We start from the raw sequence: 23,853 nt of genomic DNA, 5'->3' as shown, positions 1-23,853 counted from the left end.
TAGTTCCACCTCACAGACCCCAGCAGGGTCCAGTCTGAGATAGCCAGAGGAAAAGGGATGCTGGGCTTGTGTTTGGAGGAGCCCCTTTGGCCAGCCACACTCCTACAGAGAGAGGGAGGGAGAGAAAAGCAGGCAGCACATCATCAAAGGCCAGGAATAAGTGGGGTGAGATGAGCTGAGAGCTGTGTTGCTGTCTGGAGGGGTGAGGACTTTGCAAATAATAATGTTTTCATTCATAATAATAAATGATTAAAGAATAATAAATAATCATTGCAAAACACTTAGCAACAACAAAATGCTCACTTAGGCTGGTGGCTGCAGGGACCCAGGCAGTGAGCAGCAGCAGCCTGGGGTGGGGAGGGCTCTTAGAAGTGTGTTTTCCTAAAACCTCCCTCTCTGTGCCTGCATCACAGGAGCGTGCTGCATGTGGCTGATGCCTCCAGGAGCTTGCAGGGGACTGAGCTGATCTTGTGCTCACTCTGCCTTTGGGATATTTGCTGTGGGTGATGCAGCGCAGCTGGGGCTGGCAGGGGACAAGGCCACATCACCCCAGGGCACTTGGGGCACTTTGTCCTTCCCAGCAGCCTGCCAAGGAATAGATAATTCCCTGTTTTTCCTTAAAAAGCTGTTGGCTGAGGCAGTAGTTTTAAATTTGCTTCTCCTGAAGGACTTTGTGAGGCTGGAGCATCTTGCAGGGGAGACAGGCAGCCTGTCTCAGAAGGAAGCTGAAGGGTTTGGGTTTCTGAGCAGATATGGACAGAATGAGAGCGAGACCACAGAAGCTCCGTGGCTGTGTGGGTGTTGTCTGGCACAGCTTGTCTTGATGCAAATGTGTTGGGTTTTCCACAAGCCAGGGCCAGCAGCCTCTGATCTGCGTCAGCTGGAGCTCAAGGAGGGCACGTGGCAGTGGATGCCAAGGACTGCCTGTGTCTGCAAAGCCAGCCAGCTCCCCCCACAGAACGTGGCTGAGTTGTTCACACCAGCAGTGTGTGCTGTGATTTCAGTGGTGTGGAGGAGTGGGATGTGTAGGTCTGCCAGCCTTTAACAGCAGTGCCTGGGCTCAGGGCTGTGGGGTAAAAGCCTTTGTCACTCCCAGGCATGGGCTGAGGACTTTCTGGGAGCTGGGTCCTGCTCTGTGGCTGCAGTGGGACCTGGTGTGCTCACAGCCCCCCAGCAGCATCCCTTTGCTGTGCCAGGTTTGATGGAGTGGGCAGAGATCAAGTGAACACAATAAACAGAGAAAGAAAACCCCAAATTTAATGTAATTCTTGTGGAGGAAAATCCCACGCTCCTCCTCCCGCCCAGCCTGCTGGTACCGTGAGTCTCTGCACGTGCTTTACTCCTGCTTTGGATGCAGCAGGCAGGTCCTGTGATTCCTTGCCAGGAGTGATGCCTTGTGAAGGCTGACCTAGGACAGAGACTAGACAGAGCTAAAGAACAAAGAAGGGATTTATTAGAAGGTTTTAATGGGTACACCTTGGGCAGTACAAGAGCACAGATGAACAAAAATGGACGACTGGTCATGCAGTCTCGTCCTTTTATAAGTTCTGCTCCATTTGCATATTGGAGTTAATTGTGCAATTACAGCTTTGGCTTATGAAGTCCCATCCTTCTTATTTTTCTCTCTTCAGCCCACGTTGTTTGTGCTTTTGGGCCTGAAATCTTTATCATTTGTCCTTGGTGCCCAGCTAGAGAAGGAATTGTTTTGTCTCCCTACTCTGTGAAGAGAACTCACCATCCCCTCATATGAAGCTCAGACCCACACACTAAATCAACACAGAATCTGAAAAATAGAAAAGCTAGAACCTGAGGCATCAGGAGCAGCATCTCAGAGCAGGCTGTGTGTCCCCCCAGGTGCAGAGGCCGTTCCCAGCCACGCTCCCGCCATGACGGACGCTCCGCGCGATGCCGGCCCCAAGCAGGCGGCGCCGGCGCGGCCGGACAAGCCGGCTGCCGACTTCGGCTACGTGGGCATTGACGCCATCCTGGAGCAGCTGAGGAGGAAAGCCATGAAACAGGGCTTCGAGTTCAACATCATGGTTGTGGGTGAGTTGTTCCCCCTGTGCTCATTGTGTTGTCATTGTGCCACCACAACGTTTGTCCCCTTTGGAGCCTCCTCAGGAGCAGCGCTGGGGGCTCTGCCTTGGCAGTCAGCAAGGAGCTGAGCTCCCGAGGAGCTGGCCTGGGGTCAGCTGGGGTTAAAGCTGTCTGTGTGATGTGGTCCTCATCCTCCTGCATCTTGGGGTCCATAGGCACATCCTAGAGGAAAGCACCTTGAGGAGTGTCAGGGCTCACAAGAGCTCCCTTGATGGCTCTCCTGGAAGTCCTGCCCTGGTTTCAGCAGTCAGAATGCACATTTAAGGGATCAAGGGGCTGTACTGCTGCTGGTGTTCCAGAACCCTCATCCCTGCTGGTACCTCCAGCAGTTTGGGTAAAATTCCTGTTTGTGAGGTTTTTTGTATTCAGGCAGCCCTGCTACAAGTACCAGGGAAGACATGTTAAAAGCAGTGATTTACTGATGGAAATAAAGAGCAGCAGGAGGGGTTTGCATAGCTCTGTCATTTGGCTTCTTTGGAGACCTGCAGGGTGGCACAGCAGGGATGAGGGTGTCCCAGAGAGTGTCTACATGCAAGGAGGGAGGGCTGGAGGGTTGTGTACCCAAATCCTGTTGCCCACAGGTTCCTGCTCATTAGCTCTCCTGGGCTAATTACCACTGGCTGCATCACTGCTGCTCTGGCTGCAGCTTCAGGATCTGTGCTCCTGCAGCCCCCAGGCCCCCAAAGCCAGGCATGGCAGAGCCACTGACCTTCAAAATACTGGAGAGCTGGGCAGGCACTTTGGGACACCAGCCAAGGGGAAAAGGGAAAAGAAATGAGGCTTTTCTACTCTTTTCCAGCTGTTAATGTCTGACCTGGTGCTGTGGAGCCTCTTGTGTGAGCTGTGCCGTGCTCCTTGGGGCTGGGCTGGTCAGGTGGCAGCTCTCCCTGCCTGTGTCTGCCAGGGGAGCTGCAAGGGGATGAGGGGAGTAAATCCCAGGCAGTGACCAGTGGTGTGGTGATGGGGCCTCACCATCCCTTATCCTCCTGGGAGGAGCTGTGTAAGGCTGCAGGTTTAATGGGCATCCTGGAGGTCTGCCTGGGGTTGTGGAAAGGTCTGATCCAGAGGTTTTGCTAATTCTTTAAAGATTTCGGTGTGCTGGAGCTTTCCAGCAAGCTCTGTGGATGCTCAGCCTTTCCCATTCTGATACTTTCATTCCCTCTGCAAGAAAGTTTTTTTCCCTGGGCTGGGTGATCACAGCAAGGCTGGTCAGTGCACAACTGTTAGAACCCTGCATGCTGAGAATTTTAGACTTTCTGTCTTAAAAGACAAAGACCCTCAAAAGAACACTACATTTGACCTGAAGCCATGGAGAAAGCTTCCAAAAAATCAGAACCACTTCTTGGGAGGCATTTTAACAAATCCAGTTCTTTGCTGCAAACAGAGTATTCACTGCACTGGTCCTGGGAAAGAGAAATTACCTGTGCTGAGCTCCCATTTCCCTGCTGGATGAGGCTCCCATCCCTCCAGGAGCAGGCTGTGCTGCCTCAGCACCTCAGCAGTGTGCTGTGCAGATGGGGAGGGATGTTCAGGAGCAGCTCTGCCTTGGCAGCACTGTGTGTGGTATGGAGGCCTGTGCTGCAGCGTGCCTGGAAAACATTGTTCTGCCCTTGGCAGGAGCTGGGCTGGCTGTTTACAGGCTGGGAATTCAGGACAGCACAAACAAGTCGAGCTCTGGCCCTCCCAGAAGATGCAGGAGGAGCAGGGGAAGGGGCAGCAACCAGCCCTCATCCTGCTGTGCTTCCCTAGGGATGGGGTTAGCTCCATTACACCCATCCAGCCTGTGAGTTCTTGAGCTGAAATTGTTCCAATCTCTGCCTTTCAGGAGAGAGGTGACTTGTTCTGCAGGGGAGCTGGGAATTGAGCATCACTGCCATGCGGGGGTCACTCCTCACCGTGTCCCTGTGATGGGGCTTTGTGAAAACCCTTTCCCCACTGTAGCAAGGTCCCCATTCAAAGGGGTTTCACAATCCCAGCCAGAGCTGAGAGGGGGCTGCAGGCTATGGTCAGCTTAGTCCCTTGTCTTCTAAAGTGGCAGAGATGAAGAGGAATGTCTAAACTTTTAAAAATCCCAACCCCAAAGCACATCTTTTGCATTCAGTTTTCCGTGCAAAGCAGCTGGAAGGAGAGCAGAGGTGGCCAGGCTCAGCTGTGATTTTCCCACTGGATTTCAGTTGTGGGAAGGGCAGTGGGCTGGAAACCAGGGCTGTTGGAAGGGAGCTCTGCTCTGTGCTCAGCTGCCTGTGTCACACCCTTAGGGTACCTAGCTGCACCCCAGTGTGGCTCAGTGAGGCTGTGGTGCCAATGGGACATCACATCCTGGCTGCTGGTGGCTCTCACTTCTTTCCAGGCAGTGCAGCTGCAGCAGCTTGGACAGACACAAATGCAGAGACCCACTGCCTGGACTCTGATTTCACCTGTCCCCAGTGTGTCACTCTGATTTCACCTGTCCCCAGAGAGTCACACAGCCTCCCCCTCTCCCCAGGTGCTCCATTGAACGGTGAGCAGTGGTGCAGTGAGAGCTCTGTTTTGGCTCTGCATGCCCAGCTCCAGGCCTGTTAGTGCTTTGCCCTGTGTTTTCAGGCAGCAGGGGACTGGGAGCACTTCCCCCCAGCCTGCTCCCTGTGTTTCTTACAGCCCCACAGTGACAGTCAAAGAGAGTTTTCCTGTGCTGGATTGCAGCCATTGGTGATGTTGCAAACTCAGCTGTAAAATTTCTGTTTGATCAGGGAGTGGGGTGATGCCAGGAGGTAATGCCCAGTGCTGGTTGCTGCTTTGGCAGCCTGGATGGACCAGGACCCTGAAGAATGTGGGTGAAACCCTTGCTGACTCTGCTTAGGGACACTCTGTGGGACAAGGGACATGCTGGTGGCAATGCCATAATAGTTGGCTGTAACATGTCTTGGCAGAATGGGCTCATTGGGTCCCCATAGTGTGTGCAGGATCTCTGCAGTGTTTGCAGGGGGCCCTGGGTTTTGAGGAGTTAATTTTTTTTCTGCTCCCTGGGTTTTGAAGAGTTAATTCTGTTTTCTGTACTCTGGAAAAATTGTCCTCCAAGCTCATGGGACAGCTGTTCCTGGAGAGTCAGGAGCTGCTGCTGTCCTTTCCACACAGATCAGCATCAGCTCTGGGATATAAAGCATGAAAATGCTTTTTTAAAAGATGTTTTTCTAAAGTTGTGGAATCTCATGTGCTTCTTGGACTGTTGTTTGTGGGATTCAGAGAAGCTCCTGGCGTGGACCTGTGTCTGTGCAGCCAGCTGGGCCGATTGCAGCAGCAAGTCTGTCAGGGAAGCAGCAGCAGATGCAGCAGGCCTGAGGTTTGTAGGATTGTTGCTGCTGTAAGCCATGTCCAGATAAAGACTTGCCAAGCTGCTCCAAAGCCTTCCCTGTGGAACTGGACAGAGCAGACTGCAGGAGAGTGAAGGCACACTTGGGATGCTTTTTCCTGGGATTCCCTAGTCCCCATGCCCTGCTGAGCATCACCACAGCTCTTCAAACATCCCCAGCACTGTCTGCCTGTCCTTGGGTTGCTGGGATTTTGCCTGGATGCAGGGAACCAGCTCTTGGTTTGCTGCTTTGGAGCCAGGGAGGGGCTTTAGTACCTGCAGCATCCTCCTGACTGGGCTGGACTGGAGCTCCTTGGCTCGGGGGAGCTGCAGGGAAGCAGCTGCTCCTCGTCCTTCCCTCCCTCCCTCCCTCTGGCAGATCCAGTGCAGGCTGAGTCTGTCAGCAGCCCCATCCCCTGGCCCCTGACAGAGCAGGGAGTGCTGACTCTGGGTTATCCTGCTCTCTTCCAGGTCAGAGTGGCTTAGGGAAATCCACGTTAATCAACACTCTCTTCAAATCCAAGATCAGCCGGAAATCTGTCCAGCCAACTGCTGAGGAGAGGATCCCCAAGACCATTGAAATCAAATCCATCACTCACGGTGAGGCCCTGCAGGTCCCACCTGCTGCTTTGGCTTTAGGTCCTGCTCTGCCTGGTGTCTCTGGGGACTGACAGAGTTTTGGACCTCCATAAACCTCCACTCTTATCTCTCTAAATTGGCTTTTACCATCCAGAGATGTTTGCAGGGCTGAGAAAACATCTGGTTTTTATTTATTCATCAGCATTGAGTTAATTGTGTTGGAAGGGGCCAGTGAGGTGGCTGTGGGAGTGGCACTTCAGGGTGGATATGGGGCTGGATCCCTTTGGATGGCTGATTTTGTGCCTCTGAGGAGCTGTGAAGGTGCATTTCTCCCCAGGACCAAGCTCCAGCGCTGCAGCTGAATTTGGAGGGTGGGCTTGGCCAGAGCACCCATCAACACTCACCTCACACAGCAGCTTTGCTCTCTTTCAGAGATTGAGGAGAAGGGGGTTCGCATGAAGCTGACAGTCATCGACACGCCGGGCTTTGGGGACCACATCAACAACGAGAACTGGTGAGCTGCCCCTCTCTCCTGGGTGCAGGGGGAGGGCAGGAGAGCCCCAGCACACCCTGACCCCGTGCCCAGGGCTGGAGCCTGGTGCTGTGCCCCCCTGCTCTGTGGGCAGCAGGAAGGAGGTTGTTGTGGTGGCAGAGCAGTGCCATGCTCCCCGTGAGAGCCACAAACATCCTGCTGTTCCAGGCATGAGACAACCTTTGTTTGTGGCTGGGAGCAGCTGTGTGCCAGCAGGGCCAGTCCCCAGACCCTGCTCATGTGGCTCTGGAGGCTGAACTCTGCCTGGGATCCCTGGCACAGTGTCTGGCTCTGTGGGATGGCCCCTGGGCTGGGCAGGGCTGGCCCATGGCAGGGACCTTGTCCCCACCGCCAGCTGGGCTGGGCTTGTGGGCTTTGATTCTGCTCATGCTCCTGTACTGTGGCACTCTGCAAGGAGCCAGGGCATGGTCCCAGCGCTGTGCTGCTCCACAGCCAGGTCCAGGAGGAGAGAAGGGAGCAGTTTTTAGGCATTTTCTTGTCTAAAGCAGCCAGTAAATCCCCTCCTTCAGCAGTGTGTGGAGTTGCTAAGAAGTGAACACCTGAGGTGTGCATCCCAGGCTCTGCAGGTTCTGCTTCACACAGAAAGTCAGGGTGGTCCAGCTCCCTCACACCATCCTGTGTTGCCCTCTCTCTGCAGCTGGCAGCCCATCATGAAGTTCATCAACGACCAGTACGAGAAGTACCTGCAGGAGGAGATCAACATCAACAGGAAGAAGCAGATCCCCGACACGCGGGTGCACTGCTGTATTTATTTCATCCCAGCCACGGGCCACTCGTACGTACCCTGCTGTCCCTGCTCCCCTCGGCTCCCCTCTCCATGGCCCAGCAGCTCAGCCCTCAGGGCACTTCTGCCCAGGATCCTCCCATGGTTTTTGGGGCTTGAGGAGCTCGAGGACAGCTTGAAGCTATCCTTAGGGCTGTATCAGCTGGAGGCCTCACAATAAACAGCAGAGCTACTGTACCCCAGAGAAATGAGGTGTTTCCTCTTCTGAAGGGCCATGAAATCCTGTCTGAGCTCCTGGGAGCTGCTGCCTTTGCTGTGGTCACTTGGCTTACTTGACTAAGGATGGACGCAGGTCTCAAATTGGATGGAGAGGCTACTTTTGCAAGCAGAACATTAATTTTTTTTTCTTTGTCCCTGACATTGTAAGGGGAGAAGCCATTTTTCCTTGTGCTTCCAAGGCAGCAAACACCCTCACCCCATAAGGGTATTTTGTAGGCTGCTTGACTAGTCTGCAAGAGGGATGCTGTTTATTCAGCCCGGAGTTCTCCTGGCTCTGGCACTTCTCAAGTGACAACATCAAAAGGCCCAGATCTCGCTCTATATTTTTTTTTCCTTTTCTATTTTCTTTTTTTTCCCCCTCCTAGGCACACAGCCCACCCTGAAAATCTGGGGCACTTAAAATGTCTTGAAAAATGTGACTTAAAAAGTATCACAACAGAAAACGAGACCTAAGTTTCCTTTTGATTTGTGTCAATTCCTTCCACTTCTGGCTCTGTCTGCATTGGGGATGTTTCTGCGTCTGTTTTCAAAAGTAAACTTAAGCCTCCAGCACTGCATTAATGTCAGCCTTTTCCACTTCCCCATGTGGAGATTTATTCCAATAGAAAAGACTTTGTTTTGCTTCTGTCAGTGGGTAGACCAAAAATGCATCCTTCACTGGAATAAAATGCCTGCATGGGCCAGTAATGCCCCTCTTGTGTAACTGATCAGGAGCAGAGGGGCTGATGAAACATTTATGGTTGAATACAATAAAACAGAGAAGCTTTCAAAGGGAAATGACATTTTTAGGCCAGTCTAACATGTTGGTCCCACTAATCTCAGCCCAGATCTGCAGCCCCTGCCTCGGCAGGTCTGACTTGCAGCCTTAGCTGTGCTCCAGCTTTTCCTCACCCCTCTGGCTGTTTAACTCTTAAAGAACTGATCTGATGCTCAGAGGGGGGGTGTGTTGGGTGCCTGGCAGTGCAGGCAGGGATGTGGAGCCCCGTTCTGTGTCCCCTGGTGGAGCCTCTCCAGCCGCGCTCTGGTTTCTCTCACCCGCCGGCCAACAGCAATTGTGTGGATTTTCAGCTGCTTTTTTTCCTTCTCTCCAGTGAACATGTGTTTCCAATATCTGAGCGAGCCCAGCAGTTGGGGGCTGTTGTTGCTGGGCCCTGTGCTGATCCTCTTCCCCTGCAGGCTGAGAGCCTGGCTGGGGCTGTCCACACGGTCACCGGTTCACCCATCCCCTCCTGCCACCTGAGGGACAAACCCCACTGGGAGGGGGAGGTTGATGGGAAATTTTGCTTCTCTGAGAGCTCAAGCAGGAATTAGGGTTCCTTTCTGCTCTCTTGTGAAGTCCAATTTATGTTTTTCATCATTGTGGACAGGCTTTCCCCAGCAAAGGGTGATGTGGGCACCTCTCCTGCGGGGTGGAGCTGCTGTGACAGTGCTGTAGTAGAGGATCCTGTGAGGGAGCCTTGTCCTGGGGTTGTCACACACAGCTAGGTGCAGGTTTGTGCCCTGGCCGAGGCAGCAGGTCCATGGTCCCTTGCAGCGGGTTTGAAAAGGGCATTGAGGTCCTTGCTGTGGTGCCCCTGTCTTCTCCAGGGGTGACTGGGAGGAGGGCAGTGGCTGGTAGAGCTGTAGGGCCTGCACTGGGGACATTGTCACCCAGCCCCAGCATGTCCCCATGGCCCTATCCACATGCTGCACTCACCATCCCTGGTGCGTGGTGCTGCCCTCCTGGGATGTGCCTGCACGGGGTGTTGGTGTTGCCTGGGGAGCTGCTGCTGGTGATGTGGGTGGGCATGGCACAGCACTCCCTGTGCAGCTGGGTTAAGCCTGCCAGGGCACTGGGTGAGAGCTTGCTTTTTCCTAGATAAAAAGGAGTGAGGGATAAAAAAAAACCAAAGTTGGTGCAGAGATCTGGAGGCCAGAGCAGAGGATTGCTTGGCTCAGTTTCAGTCTGGCCCTCCTATCCAAGCAGCTCCAGGGTTAATCAGCAGAGAAATTTCTGCTGCATGAGGGAGTTCACAAGGGAGTTCAGGACAGCCCATGCAGTTCACACACAGCCTGTAACACTCCCATGTACCCATGCCTGTGAAGGCTGAGGATGGTGCTGGCTGGGGCTTCCAGCTGCAGCTGCACAGGCCGGGCCCTGCCACTCAATAAATATCCCTGCTCTGACCCCTGCAAAGCTCTGTTCACCTCAGGAATGGCTCTGGAACTCTGCCTGGCCACATCAGCACTTCTCCTGCCTCTGCCAGGGCTGGTGGCTCAGGAACTGCCACCCACTCCCTCCTTTCCCTCTGGCTGCCCCTCTCAGGTGCCCAGCAGATCCCTGGAGCAGGTGATGGGGCAGGGCAGCTGCTGGGTCCTCACCGGTGTTTGCTTAACACACAGCTCAAATTCCTGCTGTTAGTTTGGTCTGGGGCACAACCAAAAGGAAATAACTTCACAGCTCACTGTGGATTTTGATTCCTGTAACAGCATTTCAGAGGAACCAGCAGGAATGAGCCTGTGCTTAGATCCTGTCTGTGCACAGTGGCAGAAATAAAAATGTGTGTCCTGGGTGCCACAGTGGTGCCCAGTTGCACAGCCTCCCCCAAGCCCACAGCAGAAGGGGATGAAGGAACAACCAGCACCACCTGGAGTGGTTTGAGCCCATGCTGCACCTCCTGCTCCAGCCCATCCACTCCCCTTTGAGCTCTTCCACCCCTCCCAGCAAAGCCCAAAATGTGTATGTTGTAAGTTAATAATATCAGGGACCATTTAGAGAAGAGGAGGAAAATAGATTAGTTTTTTTTCTTGAGCCTTCCCTTCTCTTCTGTGATGTGCTTGGAGCAAATAACACTTGTCATCACCTTAATCCATGGTGTCTTCACATGAATGTGATGTGTAGCTACAGGCAGGCATTGTTTTTAGTAAAAATACTCATTTCCTTTTACATAATTAAGGTTTTGAGGGAGATACCTATCTAGCAGGAGTCGATAGGATATCTAGAAACTTGCAGTAAACCCTGAAACATACAGTTTGCTCTGCTGGTGAGTCTCAGGGTGGTGCAGGGAGGTGACTTCTGTGGATGAGGCACTTGCAGGAGCCCGTGGGGGCAGAAAGTTGTGTCAGAAGTGCCTGGGTGCAGAGGGACAAGGTCACTGTGCCTGGGGGATGCTGCTGGACACAGCAGGGGTGTGGGCAGGCTCTGGCTCTGCCTCCTCTCCTCACTCACTGTGGCATCCTCTGGATGTGTGAGGGATCTGAGGGATGGAACTGAGCTTTTAACATGTAGATTGAGCTGCAACTCTAATGTCTGCCTGATTGTGGATTCATGCTCTGTATGCATCCTGGTCTTTAAAGGAAAAGCTGATGAAAGAGGTAGGAACACAGGCTCAGTGGGGAAGAAGCTTTTAGAGGAGAAAAATTGTTTGGAAAATAGCAAAGAGAGAGGAGGGGAAAGAATTCTGCTGGGAAAGGAGCATTACTGCATTACTTCCTTGGAGGTCTGGGAAATACATTATGCAGAGCTCCAAACAATGTTTGCCAGCAGCAATTCAGCTTAGATGTGTCCATGGGGGTTCCTTGTGGTTTTTTCTATTCTTTCTTCCCTTTAATAACCAAAATCTCTCTTTCCTGGGGCCCAGGGTGATCTGTGACCCTGTGTTTGAGTTAGGACTTTATTTGTCCCTGTGCTAATGATGTGCTCAGGGCTCTGTGTGTTGTTGGTGTGTGAGGACAGGATCCACCTGGCAGAGTCCGGCTCCATCCCTGGGAGAGGGAATGACCAGGGCAGGGTTCAGCTGGGTCACCAGTGCTGGCTGCTCTGTTTTCAGGTCAGCTGGAGCTGAGTGGGTCTCTCTGGGGCTGACTGTCCCTCCCTCAGCACTGGAGCCAGGCAAAGCTGTCCCCGTGGGATGGGGACACTGCCTGGTGGCTGCTGAGGGGAAGGATCAGTCCCTTCCCCCCTGTGCCTGGGTCTGCAGGGATCTCTGAGCCCTTTGTAGGGCCCAGGGAGACCATGGTGGGGTTTGGTTTGGGTGTGTTGGCAGTGGGTGCTCTCTTGGCCCTTCAGTGAGGGCTCATTTCAAACACCTCCTGCCCAAAGGAGATCCTTGACCCTGAGGCCTCCAGGTTTCCTTTTCAAGGCAACACCTACTCAACTGTGCTGCATGTCACCATCATCCCCTTCAGAGCCACCAAGGGGCACCTGCAGCACCTGGAGGTGTCCCAAGGAAGGTTTTCTCCTGGTTTGGGACCCCCAGCAGTTCAAACACCTTCAGGGAGGACTGAGGAGCAGGGGGGGATGATGGCCAGGTGCCTTCATCGCTGTCTGCAGCCTTGGATGTGGAGCAGTGTGGAAGTGGAGCTGTCAGCAGGGAGGGATTTCCCAAGGCACTGTTCACTGGGGTTATGCAATCCCTGCAGCTTTCCTCTGCTGAGACTTTTGTTGTAGAGATTTTCTGACATTCTTGCCCTCTGGAACAAGCAGCATCTCTTCTGTGCTCTGTGAGCCCCTGGAGAATGTCCAGAGCTTTTTTTAATCCCAGCTGATGAATGTGAGAGGCACTCCCAGCTTGTGCATAACCACAGACTTCAGGGTTTACTTAAAGTAAACCCTTTCTTACAACCTTTTTGTATGACCCTTTGAAAGAAATCTGGAATCATAGATTGTTGTGTGACATTGATGGAGAACTTAAAAGCTCCCTACATCAAAATCCTGTGCAGGCATATGATAAACTTTCAGCATCCAGTTTTCTGGATAAAGTATCTATATCACTTTGAACAACATGAATATTTTGCATAAATATTAATTTACATTTTATTGCTTTTGTACCACCAGTGTAACAGGTGCTTCCAAATACTCTGGGAGCAAATGATGGAGCAGATATTAAATGAGGTATGCAGAAATACACTCAGTAAAATGTCCCAAGCAACTGGTGCTCAACAGAGGGGGAAGTGCGAGCAGGGACAGTCACCTGTGGCCATTTCCACGTTGTGCTGTCCCTGGATGGTTGGTGACAGCTTGGATAGAGCTGGAGCAGGTTTGGATTTGTACCTGGCAGCTCAGCCAGCATCGCCCTGCTCCATCCCAGCCCCACCAAGGACACCAGTAGCTCTGGGCAAGTTCCTGCAGTCCTCTGAGGCCCTGCAGAGATAAAAGCCCTCTGCCACTTCACGGGGCTTTGTGAGGGCTCACAGCGGCAGCTTTGAAAGGGAAATGTTTAAAGTGCTTTAAAACCCTCTTGTCCTATCTGAGAGGAAGCGATTCCCCCTCTGTCTGCTCTTTGAATGCCCCTCCCTACCAGGGGATTGCAGCAGCAAATCCCCTTTTTCCTGTCGTTTTCCAGGAGTGCAAATCCCCTTTTTCCTGCTCTTTTCAAATCCCCTTTTTTCCTGCTGTTTTCCAGGCTCCGGCCGTTGGACATCGAGTTCATGAAGCGCCTGAGCAAAGTGGTCAACATTGTCCCGGTGATCGCCAAAGCCGACACGCTAACGCTGGAGGAGAGGGACTACTTCAAACAACGGGTAAGGGGCTGCTGCCCCTTCCCTGGGCTCCCATCTGTGCTAGCCCATCCCCTGGTGCTCCTTGCCCCCCTCGTGGCTCTCCTGGCAGGGCTGTGCAGGCAGGGCCTGGCCGGGAGCCCAGCGCATTCCTCCGGCTGCAGCTCGGAGCGATCCCGCGTGGCCGCAGGGTAGGGCTGCTCTCCAGGCACTTTCTTGTGTTTCTCTTGGATCTTTGTCAGTGCAGGATAAGATTGGAGCTGCAGGCCTGCTTCTCCTGCCTCCTTTGTTGTTGTTGTTGTTGTTATTTTCAGGCTGGTTTCTGTTATTTTGGGAGGTTGGTGCACGTAGGGGCTGGAAAAGCCTCCCCGTGCAGCATCGTGCACTGATACAGGAACCAGTGAAAAATGTGTGGGTTTGCTGAGCTCAGCTGGGTGAGGTTTAGGAGGAAAGCAAGGTATGAAATTCCCGTGGTTGGGAGCTAAGGAGGGGCTGTCTGAATCCACAGCAAGGCATGGGCTGTGCTCTGAGAGGTGGAGGTGGCCCATTCGGGGGTTTGGTAAGGGACTGTAAATCCGTTTGTGTGGGTGGTGGATGTGGCTGCAGGCGTGAGGGCCTCAGCATTCCCTGCAGAAGTAAAAACCACCAAGCTCCTTGATCCATGAGTCTGACCTGGGAGAAGTAAAGGGAAGGAGAGTTTTGCCAAAGGGTAGTTTTAGGGGCCACTCCTCTGGTTATGGACAGCTTAGCCAGGGATGGTTCCATGCCCCATTGCAGGAGAGGGTGAGCTGCTCCTTCCCACCCCAGTGTGGGAGCCTCTCCTTCCCAGTTCTTAATGAGCAGCATCAGGCACTGAAATACCCAGTCTGATTTTGGGGGCAGTTCCAAACTCTCCAAGCAATTTCCTTGGCTAGAGGCTGGCAGGGAATGGAGCTGAGGGGTGACCCAGGCTGGGCTGGCTTGGCTTGCCAGGCTGGTTGCACAGAGTTCTGCAAGGAGCTGGTGAGGGGACACGGAGGGGTGAGTCCATGGTGCCACATCTGCTCTTTGTGGTGGCTTCTGCAGGCTGCTGGCTCCATTCAGAGGTTACCAGTGCACCCATCCCTGTGTCTGTAGGTGACTGACTGGCTCTGGCACTACAATATCAGTCTGGGACCTCAGATGTCACCTGGGCACCCTTGGCTGCTGGGTGTCCGTGGAAGACCATGGGGACAGTGCCTGGCTCTGCTGCTCTGCACTGGCTCAGCACAAGACAAGCTCACCCTACCTCTGATTGCTTCCTGATTACAACCAGACCTCCCAAATCCTTTCAGATGGAGGGAGAACATGTCACACACATGGTGTGTTTGCTCCCAGCAGATGAGAGGACAGGAAATCAGGCCAGCTGGGCACAGGCTGGGACATTTCCACTCATTCATTCCAGTGTGCCTGCATGTGTGCTTCCAAAAGCAGAGTCCTGTCTGCATCTGGGGTGTACCTGGTTCAGAGAAATGATAAGTTTTAGGTTTGGATGGGGTGGGCAGGGGATGTGAAGCCCCAGCCTGGCTTCAGGTTGGTGCCAGTACTGTGCTGAGGGAGTGGAATGTGCTCCCTGGAGCTGGCTTTGTTGGGTTGTTCCCCTAAACTCGGTGTGGGTTTGGTGGGGGGTGGGAGGCTGGCTGGGGGCATCCCCTGGGCTGGATCCACTGCTTTGCCAGCCTGCACTGTAGGACTGGTGTGGAGCTGTTGCCGTAGGAAGTGGTGGGAGCTGCTGCCAGCCTGGGTTGGGGTTTGCAGCACTGTAGGAGAAGGTTGATCCTTCAAGCTCCCTGTGAGCTGAGCCTCCACCCAGGAATTAGATTCCAGCCTTGCACAGAGGCAGAGTCCTTAGAGTCTGCCCTTCCAAGCTGTGTCCTTGTTCCCCCAGATCACGTTCCTTTTCCAAGGAGTGTAAACAAACAGCAGAGAGCAGCTTTTCACCTTTGTGTTACAAGCCTGGAAGCTGTGTTCCCCTGTGCTTGGGCAGCTTGGGTTGTCTTGTTTGTGTTTTCCAATCCCTAAACAACATCCAGCTTATGTAACTTCATCTCTCTCTCTGTCTGAGCTGTGTCTTGGCACCAGGTTCTTGCAGAGGTTCCAGGGCAAGCTCTTGGTGGGTGTGTGGCACAGGTCTCTGTCCCCAAAAGGGGCTGTGTTTGGGATGGAGAGGGAGATGCTGCTGCTGTGACTGGTAGGCATCACTCAGAGACCCTTTTGGGAGCAGCTGCCATGGTGGGAGTGCAGCTCCTGTGCCTGCCTGTCCTTCACCTGTGCCTGTGCTCTTCCCTCCTAGATAATGGCTGATCTCCTGGCCAATGGCATCGATGTGTACCCCCAGAAGGAGTTTGATGAGGACTCTGAAGATCGGCTGGTGAACGAGAAATTCCGGGTCAGTGCAGGGGCTGTGCCTGGGACAGCCCCTGCAGCTCCAGGGCTGGCCATGTCCTGGGGGTTCCCTTCCAAAGGCCTCTGTTGTGTTCCCAAAGCTGCTGTGCCCTGTCCATGGGGTCTGCCCAGCAGCAGGGATCCTGCCAGAGCTCAGGGCAGGGGTGGAAACAGGGTGGGAAAGTGGGATAGGTGTCCTGTCCATACTCCTTCCCCGTCACCACCCTGCCAGGTGCCCTCAGCAGAGGGTCCATGGCCCCTTCCCCTGCCCCAGGCTCAGGGAGCAGAGGTGCCTGCCCATCCCTGGCTAGGGCAGCAGCCTTCCCAGCACTGGGATGGAATTTCACCTGTAGGCTGCCTGCAGATAGCAATTCCACACTGCAGGACTCAGCCAGCAATTTTTTTGGCACAGTAAAGTGGATTGGATCAATTCAAGGAAGAAAAATGTCTTTTAGGCACTCTGAAGTTCAAAGACACCAACTTGGATCAGGAAATGAATTGGCCACAGGTTGCCAGATGCTGGGGGCAATTCCCAGGGAAGCTTTGGGATACTTTTGCTCCAGCTATACCTGGTGCCTGCCAGTGAAGGACTGGACTAGGCTGGGTTTGGGCTGGTTTTAGGCTGGGCACATGTGCAGGAGATGCTGGTACCCAGTCCTGGGCTGCCTGTGGGCCCTGGCAGGCAGCACTGCTCAGGAACATCAGGGGCAAACCAGCTCATCCCATGAAACCCCCCTGGAAACAGGAGGATGTAGGACTTTGCTCCCTGGTTTGGTTTCCTGAGCAGTTCTCAGAAGAAATCACAGCCTTGTTTTTCTCTTTCCACAGGAAATGATCCCATTTGCAGTGGTGGGCAGTGACCAGGAGTACCAGGTGAACGGAAGAAGAATTCTTGGGAGGAAGACCAAGTGGGGCACCATTGAAGGTACCTGAGCCCACCTCCCTGCCCTGGCAGAAGGCAATAAAGTCCAAAACCAGCAGTAGAAGTTGAGGTGGATGTGGTGCTTCCCTGCCCCTCCAAAACAATATAATTTTCCTCATGTTTGAGGACTGGAAACACCTTGCTGGGTTCCTGGGCCTTTGTGTGTCTTAGAGGGCTGCTGATGCTGGAGAGGACATTTCTGTGGGTCTTGTGGCCTGGCTTGTGCTTCTTGCACAGTTAATTGCCTGATGGCAGGATTTGAGGGCACACCAGTGACATCCCCATGTTTCAGGCCCCTGTTAGAACCTTCCCCTGGCATCTGTACCTTCCACCATGCCTTTGGTTGTGCCTTTGTGGGATCTCTTCCCTCTTCCATCTCCCATCTGCATCTCCCTTTTTTCTCCCCCATTTTACAACCATGATTTAAAGGCTAGATGAAAGCTCCTGGCTCCAGCACATCCAAACATTTCCCTGTTGATGGTTTCTGGCAGCCAGCTGGCTCATCTCCAGTGCCACCCCTCTCATCTTCCTCCCCTTCACTTCACAGGTTCCTCTCATTTACAAGTCTTTTTAATAGGAATCCTGTGTTGAGGGATGGTTTAACAAAGCTGCCAGGAAAATCTGTGTATTTTGAAGCTCTGCTGCCCTCTTGTGCTGTGTCCCTGAACATTCTGAGTTCAATGGGATTCATTAAACCCTCACCTTCTACTTGTGAAGGCATCTGCCTTCAGCACAGGGAGACCTCCAGGACACAGCCATGGCCACAGGCAGCCTTGGCACAGCAGTTTTGTTTCTGTTTTGCCATTCCTGCATGATGTTTAGAGGTTGGACTCAATGATCTTAGAGGCCTTCTCCAATACAAAGGATTCTGCTGTTCTATGTACAGGATTGTTTGGATAAAAAAAAAAACCAAACCTTAAGAGGAGTTCTTGCTCTAAATTGAGTAAAATAAGGGGTAAATTGAGTAAAATAGCAGCTGTCTGATTGTGGTGGAGCAGCACCCCTTGGTTTTTCCCTATTGCAGCACTCCTCCTTCTGCCAGCAGAGGCTTTTGGCAGCAGGAGTTCCTGTCCTTGCACAGCCCTGGCAGCCCTCACCTGGGATTCTGCAGGATGCTCATGGCTGAGTTACAGATGAAACTTCGGTGGAGACATGCCTGGTGCTCACTGCAGAGCTCATCACGGCCCTTCCCCTGTCTTGTTGGGGTTCTGGGGGTTGTACTGGGGGTGCTGCTGGGAGCTCCTCGTTGGTGGGACCCTGGGAAGGGGCTGTGGGTGCTCAGTCAGATCTCACCAGGGCTGAGCTGGTGCAGGGACCTGGTGCCAGCTTTACAGCAGGAAAGAGGACTCCTGAGTTCTGTTGTATCCCGGGTGTCAGTGCTCACCTGAGCCCAACACACGCTGGGGAAGCCCCCAGGTGCTGCTTGCCCCAGGTGGTGCCATGGGGGCTCACTGATGGCTTTCTGTCTCTTGCAGTGGAGAACACAACACACTGTGAGTTCGCCTACCTGCGGGACCTCCTCATCAGGTCAGTGCCCTGTCCCCAGAGCCTTTGGTCACCAGGTGGCATCCAGGGAAAGGGTACAGCCCAGCACAGCTTGAGGCAGCTGCTGCTTTGCTCTGCTGCTCCATCCCTCCACCCATTCACCCCTCCATCCCTGCCTTCCCTCCTGGCCCACTGCCACTCTGCAGCCCCTCTGCGAGGGGTGGCCCCACTCCCTGGTGGCTGAGTTTGGGGGGGGAGGAGCAGTGGAGGGGTCAGAACACACTCCAGGATTGCTGGCAGTGTGGCTCCAGCTTGTCTGCAAGCAGCTTTTGGCCTTAGTGTCCCTTACCAGTGCCAGATCTCACCCCCAGTTCAAAGACATCACCCTTCACTGGGTGTCACTGTGGGGTCTGGGTGATGGCTGATCCCTCTTGAAAGAAATGTCCCTGCTGTGGGGGAGAGGGAGGCTGAGCCCCCTGGGTTTGCTAGAAAGGGGGCATTGGGCTCCTTCCCAGTTTGGCTGCAAAGTCAACTCTGCACACGTGATCTGCTGCTGGCAGAGTTGTGTGGGGCTACAAAACCTCACCCCAGGACTAGCAGGGTGGGGATCTCCCTGGCTGGGTGTTGTGCAGCCACAGGTCCTGTGTCCCCAGGCACAAGTGAAGGCTTCAGCTCCTGCTGCCCAACAATGCTGCCAGTGATTGCCTTTACTTCACCCCTGTGCCCTAAAGGCACCATTAACCAGCAGGGCAGGAGGGGACACTGGGCTTGGGGGGGTTTGGGGTGACGAGGGTCGAGGTGCAGAGTCTGGGCTGGTGTGATTGCTCCATCTCCCTTCCCTGCAGGACACACATGCAGAACATCAAGGATATTACCAGCAACATCCACTTTGAAGCCTACAGGGTGAAGAGGCTGAACGAGGGCCAGAGCTCTCTGTCCAACGGCGTGGCTGACAAGGAGCTGGTGGCCAACGAAATGTAACCGTCCCTCGCCGCAGCCAGGACCTCGCTCGCTCACGCTCGCTGTTTCTCCCCTCTTCCCCCTTTATTTTTATATAAATCCTCTGCCACTGTCCCTCTTGCCCTGCTCCCTGACCCCCGCCATGTTAACTGACCAAATAACCAGACGTGGAGCGGGGTGGCCGCTCTCCCCCTGCTTTGTGCCATGAGTTTTGTGCTCAGCCCCCAGAGAGGCGTCCCTGGCCTGGGGACCGTCCCTCTGTGGAGGCTGGGCTCTTGCTGGCCCCCAGCTGTGGCCCCACAGCCAAAGCCAGGGGAGCAGATCTTTGGGGCCAGCAGGGTTGGCGTGCCCTGGGAGCCCTTGCAGCCCCTCCATGCAGGGGCTCCTCTCCGTCCATGGAAGGCGAGGGTTCCTCCAGGTGAATGTAGCCTTCGGAAGCGAGGTACGGTGGGATGAAGAGAGCAAGCCAGTGCCATCCTTGTCTCCTGCAGCCCTCTGGGAGCCTCCAGCCCCCAAGCCAGCCCCTGTACCCTGTCTACATGCAATAAACTGGGAGTGTTTAGGTGTCACCTCGCCTGTCACCGACCCCCGGCCAGGCAGAGCGACCTGCTTTGGGAGAAGTGCCTTTTCAGACTGTGATCTCGCAATAGTGTGGGAGAGGGCAGGGAGGCTCTGCCTGGTCTGTCTCTGCAGCCTACAGAAGGCTGTGAACCTCCACAGAGACTCTCATTCCCTCTCCCTTGGCCAGAGCTGTGGCTGATGTCCTGGGAACACTTGTGTATTTATTTGTCACTCAGTTGGGTGGGTCTTTGTCCTCTGAAGGCTCTGAGTGTGTTTGTCCTGAGGGGGCTGAGCGTGGAACTTGTCTCTGCAAAGCAGTGGTGGGAGGCAGAGGGTTGTCCTGTCTGACCCTTGTGATTCTTGGCCTTTTCCCTACATCAGAGGAGGCTCTTTGATATCTGTAAATTCCTTTTCATTTCCTGGGTCCCCTGTGTGTCCAGGGAAGATGCTCCTGTTTTGCTGGTCCTTGTGCAGGGGGTTTGTGCTGACCGAGCCCTGCAGCTGTGGGGGGGCTGGGGGGTGTTTGTGGGTGCTGCTCCCCCTGCTCTGCCCCCAGACCCTTCTCTTTCTGTGTGTCTCTAGTGAATCAGACCCTGCAAGCATTAGGTAGCACTGTGACACAGGAGCAGGGGTTCCTGGAACAAAGCTCTGCAGTCCTGCCCCTCTCCCCAGCTCCCCTTGCCTTTCTGGTGTCCACCAGTCTCCCAATCCTCTCTAAGGGAAAAAAAACTTCCTGCAAATCACCCATTTTTGGGGCACACACTGAAGTGGCAGCGTGTCCCATCCTCTAGCACTGGAAGGCACCTGCAGAGCCCATGGGGGACAGAGCCTGGCTCAGCACAGGAGGAGGGAGGAGGTTGCTCTCCCTTTGCTGGGGATGCCCAGGTTTTCAGGGGCTCCCCACATGTTCCCCCCAGCAGCCAGAAGGGTGTGGGCAGGGGGGTGCATTGTGAGAATCCCTTCTCCACTCACATCCCCCCTCCACAGCAGCCCCGCAGAGCTGTTGGGGAACAGCAACTCTACTTGCTGACTTGCTATATTTTAGCAAAAACAACAACAACAAATGTATTAACTGAAAAAAATTATATATATTTCAAGTGTTAAAAAAAGACTGAAAGGGGAGAAAAACCTCTTGTGTGAGGCACTTCTGCAAATGCCATCTTAAACTTTTTTTTTCCTCTAGTTGGTATCTCAAGCTGGGCCAAGCAAGACACGCCGCTTTCTCCTTTGTAACCTGACTTTTTTTTTTTTTTGAAGGAAAAAAAAAAGAAAATAATACAATAAAAAAACCCTTCATCCAGATCTATTAAAATGGCCTTTTGGGGGTTATAAGCATTATGAAAATTTAGTCCATTTTTGTATAAATAATAGTGTTTAATATGTATTTCCCAAAATAAATGTTTCGAATGCAAATAGAAGGAGGCTTGTTTGGAAATGTCTGTTCCCAGCCTTGGTGTAATCACTGCTGCATGGACCCTGGAGGGCTGGGGGTGATGGGAGAGTCCAGGCCCAGAACTGCCCTGTTTAGGGTGAAAGAGAATTCCTGACCTCCTTGACTCATCCCACTTCAGATACCTGCCCCAGGTACTCTACAAACTGCTGGAGCTGATTCTGCTGAGCACCTTTGGGATGGAGCCAGCCTGATCCTGAGGGAGGCAGGTGGATCCCATCCCTGTGCTTCCACAGTGGAGCTGTTCCCGCTGTGCTACCTGGTGTTTGTATGGAGAAGTGGGCTGCCCCCAGTTCAGGGGCAGGCAGGAGCTTCTCTTTCACACCAGTGTGGCTTTGGTTCCACAGGCAGGTGGTCTTCAAAACCCTTCATGGCTGCAGGCTTGGCCTTGGGATGCCCTTGGAAGTTGGTTTCCCTTGGAGGATTGGCCCTCCTGAAAACCACGTTTTTCCCTGGTGTCACAGATCTGACACTGTCCCCTCTGGTTTAATCTCTGTCTCGTGTCTTTATGGTATTTTTCCCCCTGAGTAGTTGAACTCAGAAGCCACCTGGAGCTCTAAGTGACCCTGCTTAGGCTGGGGCTGGAGCAAGTGACTTCCAGAGGCGCTTTCCAGCCTCAGCCCCTCTGGGATTGTGTGGCTGTGGGACTGGATGGAAACAAACCCAGCAGGGGAGCACTCAGGTCAGGTTCCTGTGGGGCCCTAGAGCACAGGACAGGCTTATGTACATTTTACCTCTGCTTTTCTGCTGGCACCTGGGTTTTGGTGCAGTGAATTCTCTCATCTCATGTGGCATCCAGTGATGGGACCCCTTTGCCCAGTGCCAAACCCATCCCCATCAAAAACCTATTTTCTGAGCTGCACAGCAGTTCTGTGCTTGCCTTACCCCAAATTCCCACACCCACAGCTCACAAAGGATTCCAGGGTGAGAAGCAGCAAAATCAAAGTGTTCTCACTGCTGTAACCAGAGCAAGACCTAGAACAAAAGCTCCTAGGGACAGAGCAGGGAAAATCAAGGTGTAGTTGTAGTAACTACAAACACAGGCCGTGGGCCTTGCTCCTGGAGGAGCCTACAGCAGTTTTCCCCCATATTGTGTTTTTTCTTGTGCTGGGATTTGGGGGTTTTTTTGCTGTTTTCCTCATTGTTGGTGTCTGAGCATGCAAGGGACAGGGGACAGAGGATGCTCAGATGCTGGAATCTGAGTGTGTCCATGGAAGGGACAGAGGAGGCTCCAGGGCTCTCCTGGCAGATGCTGGAATCTGAGTGTGTCCATGGAAGGGACAGAGGAGGCTCCAGGGCTCCGGCTTCCTGGCAGATGCTGTCCTGGTGACACGTTGAGAAATGTTTTGTGGATGGAGAGAGGGGAAATCAGGCAAAATTCCCCAGCTCAGCAGTAAGGGCAGCTTTTGTTTAGGCCAGAGGAGGAGCTCAAGGGGGTCGGAGGTCCCTTCATGGGAATGGTGCAGGGAATGGCTTCCAGATGTTGGGAAGCTCCAGAGAGGTGGGGTTGGCCAAGGGAGAGCAACAACACCAGATGCTCTGATGGATCAGGGGCTTGTGTGGTGCTGTGGGGAAAATCCCAGCTGGGGGAAGGGCTGGCCATTGCAAAATTCCCCCTCGCTCCCCAGAGCCTGCCTGGAGTGACCTGGGAGGGGCTGGGTGGGAGGGTTTGGGCAGAGGAGGGGGCAGGCAAGGAGCTGCTCCCCCTGCCCACACCCTCCAAGGGAAATGTGCCTCAGGATGGCAGCAAGGACCTTGCACTAATGGCTTATTGAGTGGCCTCACTTTAACAAATGAGGGAAATGAAGATGAGTGAGAGTTTAATTACTGAGCTGAACAGCTTTCCACAGCAAGGATGGGCCCTGCTTGCCTTGCCTGGCTCAGGGAGGGAGAGGGGTGCCCCTGGCACAGGGCTCTGGGGGTGCCTGGCAGCCCTGGAGGAGGTGGCTGCAGGACCAGGGAGGGCTGGAGATGGGTCAGGTTCCAAAGAGCATCTCCATCCAAAGAGGAGGACTATAAATAATAAGAATAAAAGGGAGTATAAATAATTAAAGCAGCTCATAGCGAGCAGTTCCCGAAACGTCTGCCTGATTTAAAAACTAATTACTTGGAGGGTAATCACCACCAGAAGTGCACATATTTACCCACAATGCTGCTCTTCCCTCCTCTTCCTTTCGCTCCCTTCTCCTGATAGCTTTCCCAGGCTCTGGCACAGACTTATCACTCACCCACAGTGCACAATAAAGGGGCTTGTACTCGTCCATCTCCCTGATTAATACCAGCACTGGAGACCTGCTCAGGGAGGAATAAATCCTCTCAGGGTAGGAGGCCAGGTGCTGGCAGGAGGGGAAGCTGAGCTGTGTGCTACCTGCAGAGCCCAGAGGAGCTGGGAGCCCCAAAGGGTGAATCTGTGCTGCCCAAAACCAGGGCACCAGCGGGCACCAGGAGCCCCAGGGGGATGGGGCATCACCTGCTCACTGTGAGCTGCTGCTCAGGGGCTTTGCTGGGCCAGCACTCACACACTGGGGTGTGCATCAAACCCTGAATTCCCTGATGTGGGAGCTGTCCTCTGGGAAACATCTGCCTTTGATGTGCTTGCTGGGCTGCAGCAGGCACAGGCAGAGCTGCAGAGCTCCAGCTTTAATTACAGAAAAGCTGCTGCACTGCAGCTGAAAGCTTGGGGGGGTTTGATCATCCTCGCTGTGGCTCCAGCAGAAAGGAGGATTTGTCCCTGCACCCCCAGCTCCTCCCTCACACAAGGTGCTGGTGCCAACCCTCCTGTTCCTTCTCACAAACCCTCTTTTGCATGCCCACAGCAAACTCAATTTTGTAACTCTCTCACGCAGTTTCGTTTGTATTTATTTGCCTGAGCTTCTCTCTGGACCTTCACAAATTAATAAATAATTCTCCCCATCAGCCTGATTTAGGAGCAGAGTTGCACAGCACTGCTTCATTTAGGAAAACAGAATAATTTTCTCCTAACTTATGGGATTCAGGAGACTTCCACCTGCAGCCCATGATATTTTCTCATTAA

The 23,853-nt window shown here is 53.6% G+C and overlaps 1 protein-coding gene across 5 annotated transcripts in view; it reads left to right on the top strand.

The window, feature by feature from the left end:
• Window positions 1–20,787, top strand: part of SEPTIN9 (septin 9) — a 156,041-nt gene extending 135,254 nt beyond the window's left edge. For all 5 annotated transcript variants that reach the window (XM_050981278.1, XM_050981279.1, XM_050981277.1 and 2 more), the window contains 9 exons: window positions 1,855–2,046; window positions 5,897–6,025; window positions 6,437–6,518; window positions 7,195–7,332; window positions 12,945–13,062; window positions 15,350–15,445; window positions 16,270–16,366; window positions 17,839–17,890; window positions 18,694–20,787. In XM_050981278.1, the coding sequence (XP_050837235.1) occupies window positions 1,855–2,046; window positions 5,897–6,025; window positions 6,437–6,518; window positions 7,195–7,332; window positions 12,945–13,062; window positions 15,350–15,445; window positions 16,270–16,366; window positions 17,839–17,890; window positions 18,694–18,829 (1,040 nt within the window). In that variant the 3' untranslated portion in view covers window positions 18,830–20,787. The remainder of the gene's footprint in view (window positions 1–1,854; window positions 2,047–5,896; window positions 6,026–6,436; window positions 6,519–7,194; window positions 7,333–12,944; window positions 13,063–15,349; window positions 15,446–16,269; window positions 16,367–17,838; window positions 17,891–18,693) is intronic.
• The last annotated feature ends 3,066 nt before the right edge of the window (window positions 20,788–23,853 follow it).

This window comes from Serinus canaria, chromosome 18 (assembly GCF_022539315.1).
Source record: "Serinus canaria isolate serCan28SL12 chromosome 18, serCan2020, whole genome shotgun sequence".
Lineage (NCBI taxonomy): Eukaryota > Metazoa > Chordata > Aves > Passeriformes > Fringillidae > Serinus > Serinus canaria.
The sequence above is the reverse complement of the archived record's forward strand: the minus strand, read 5'-3'. Positions and strand labels throughout refer to the sequence as shown.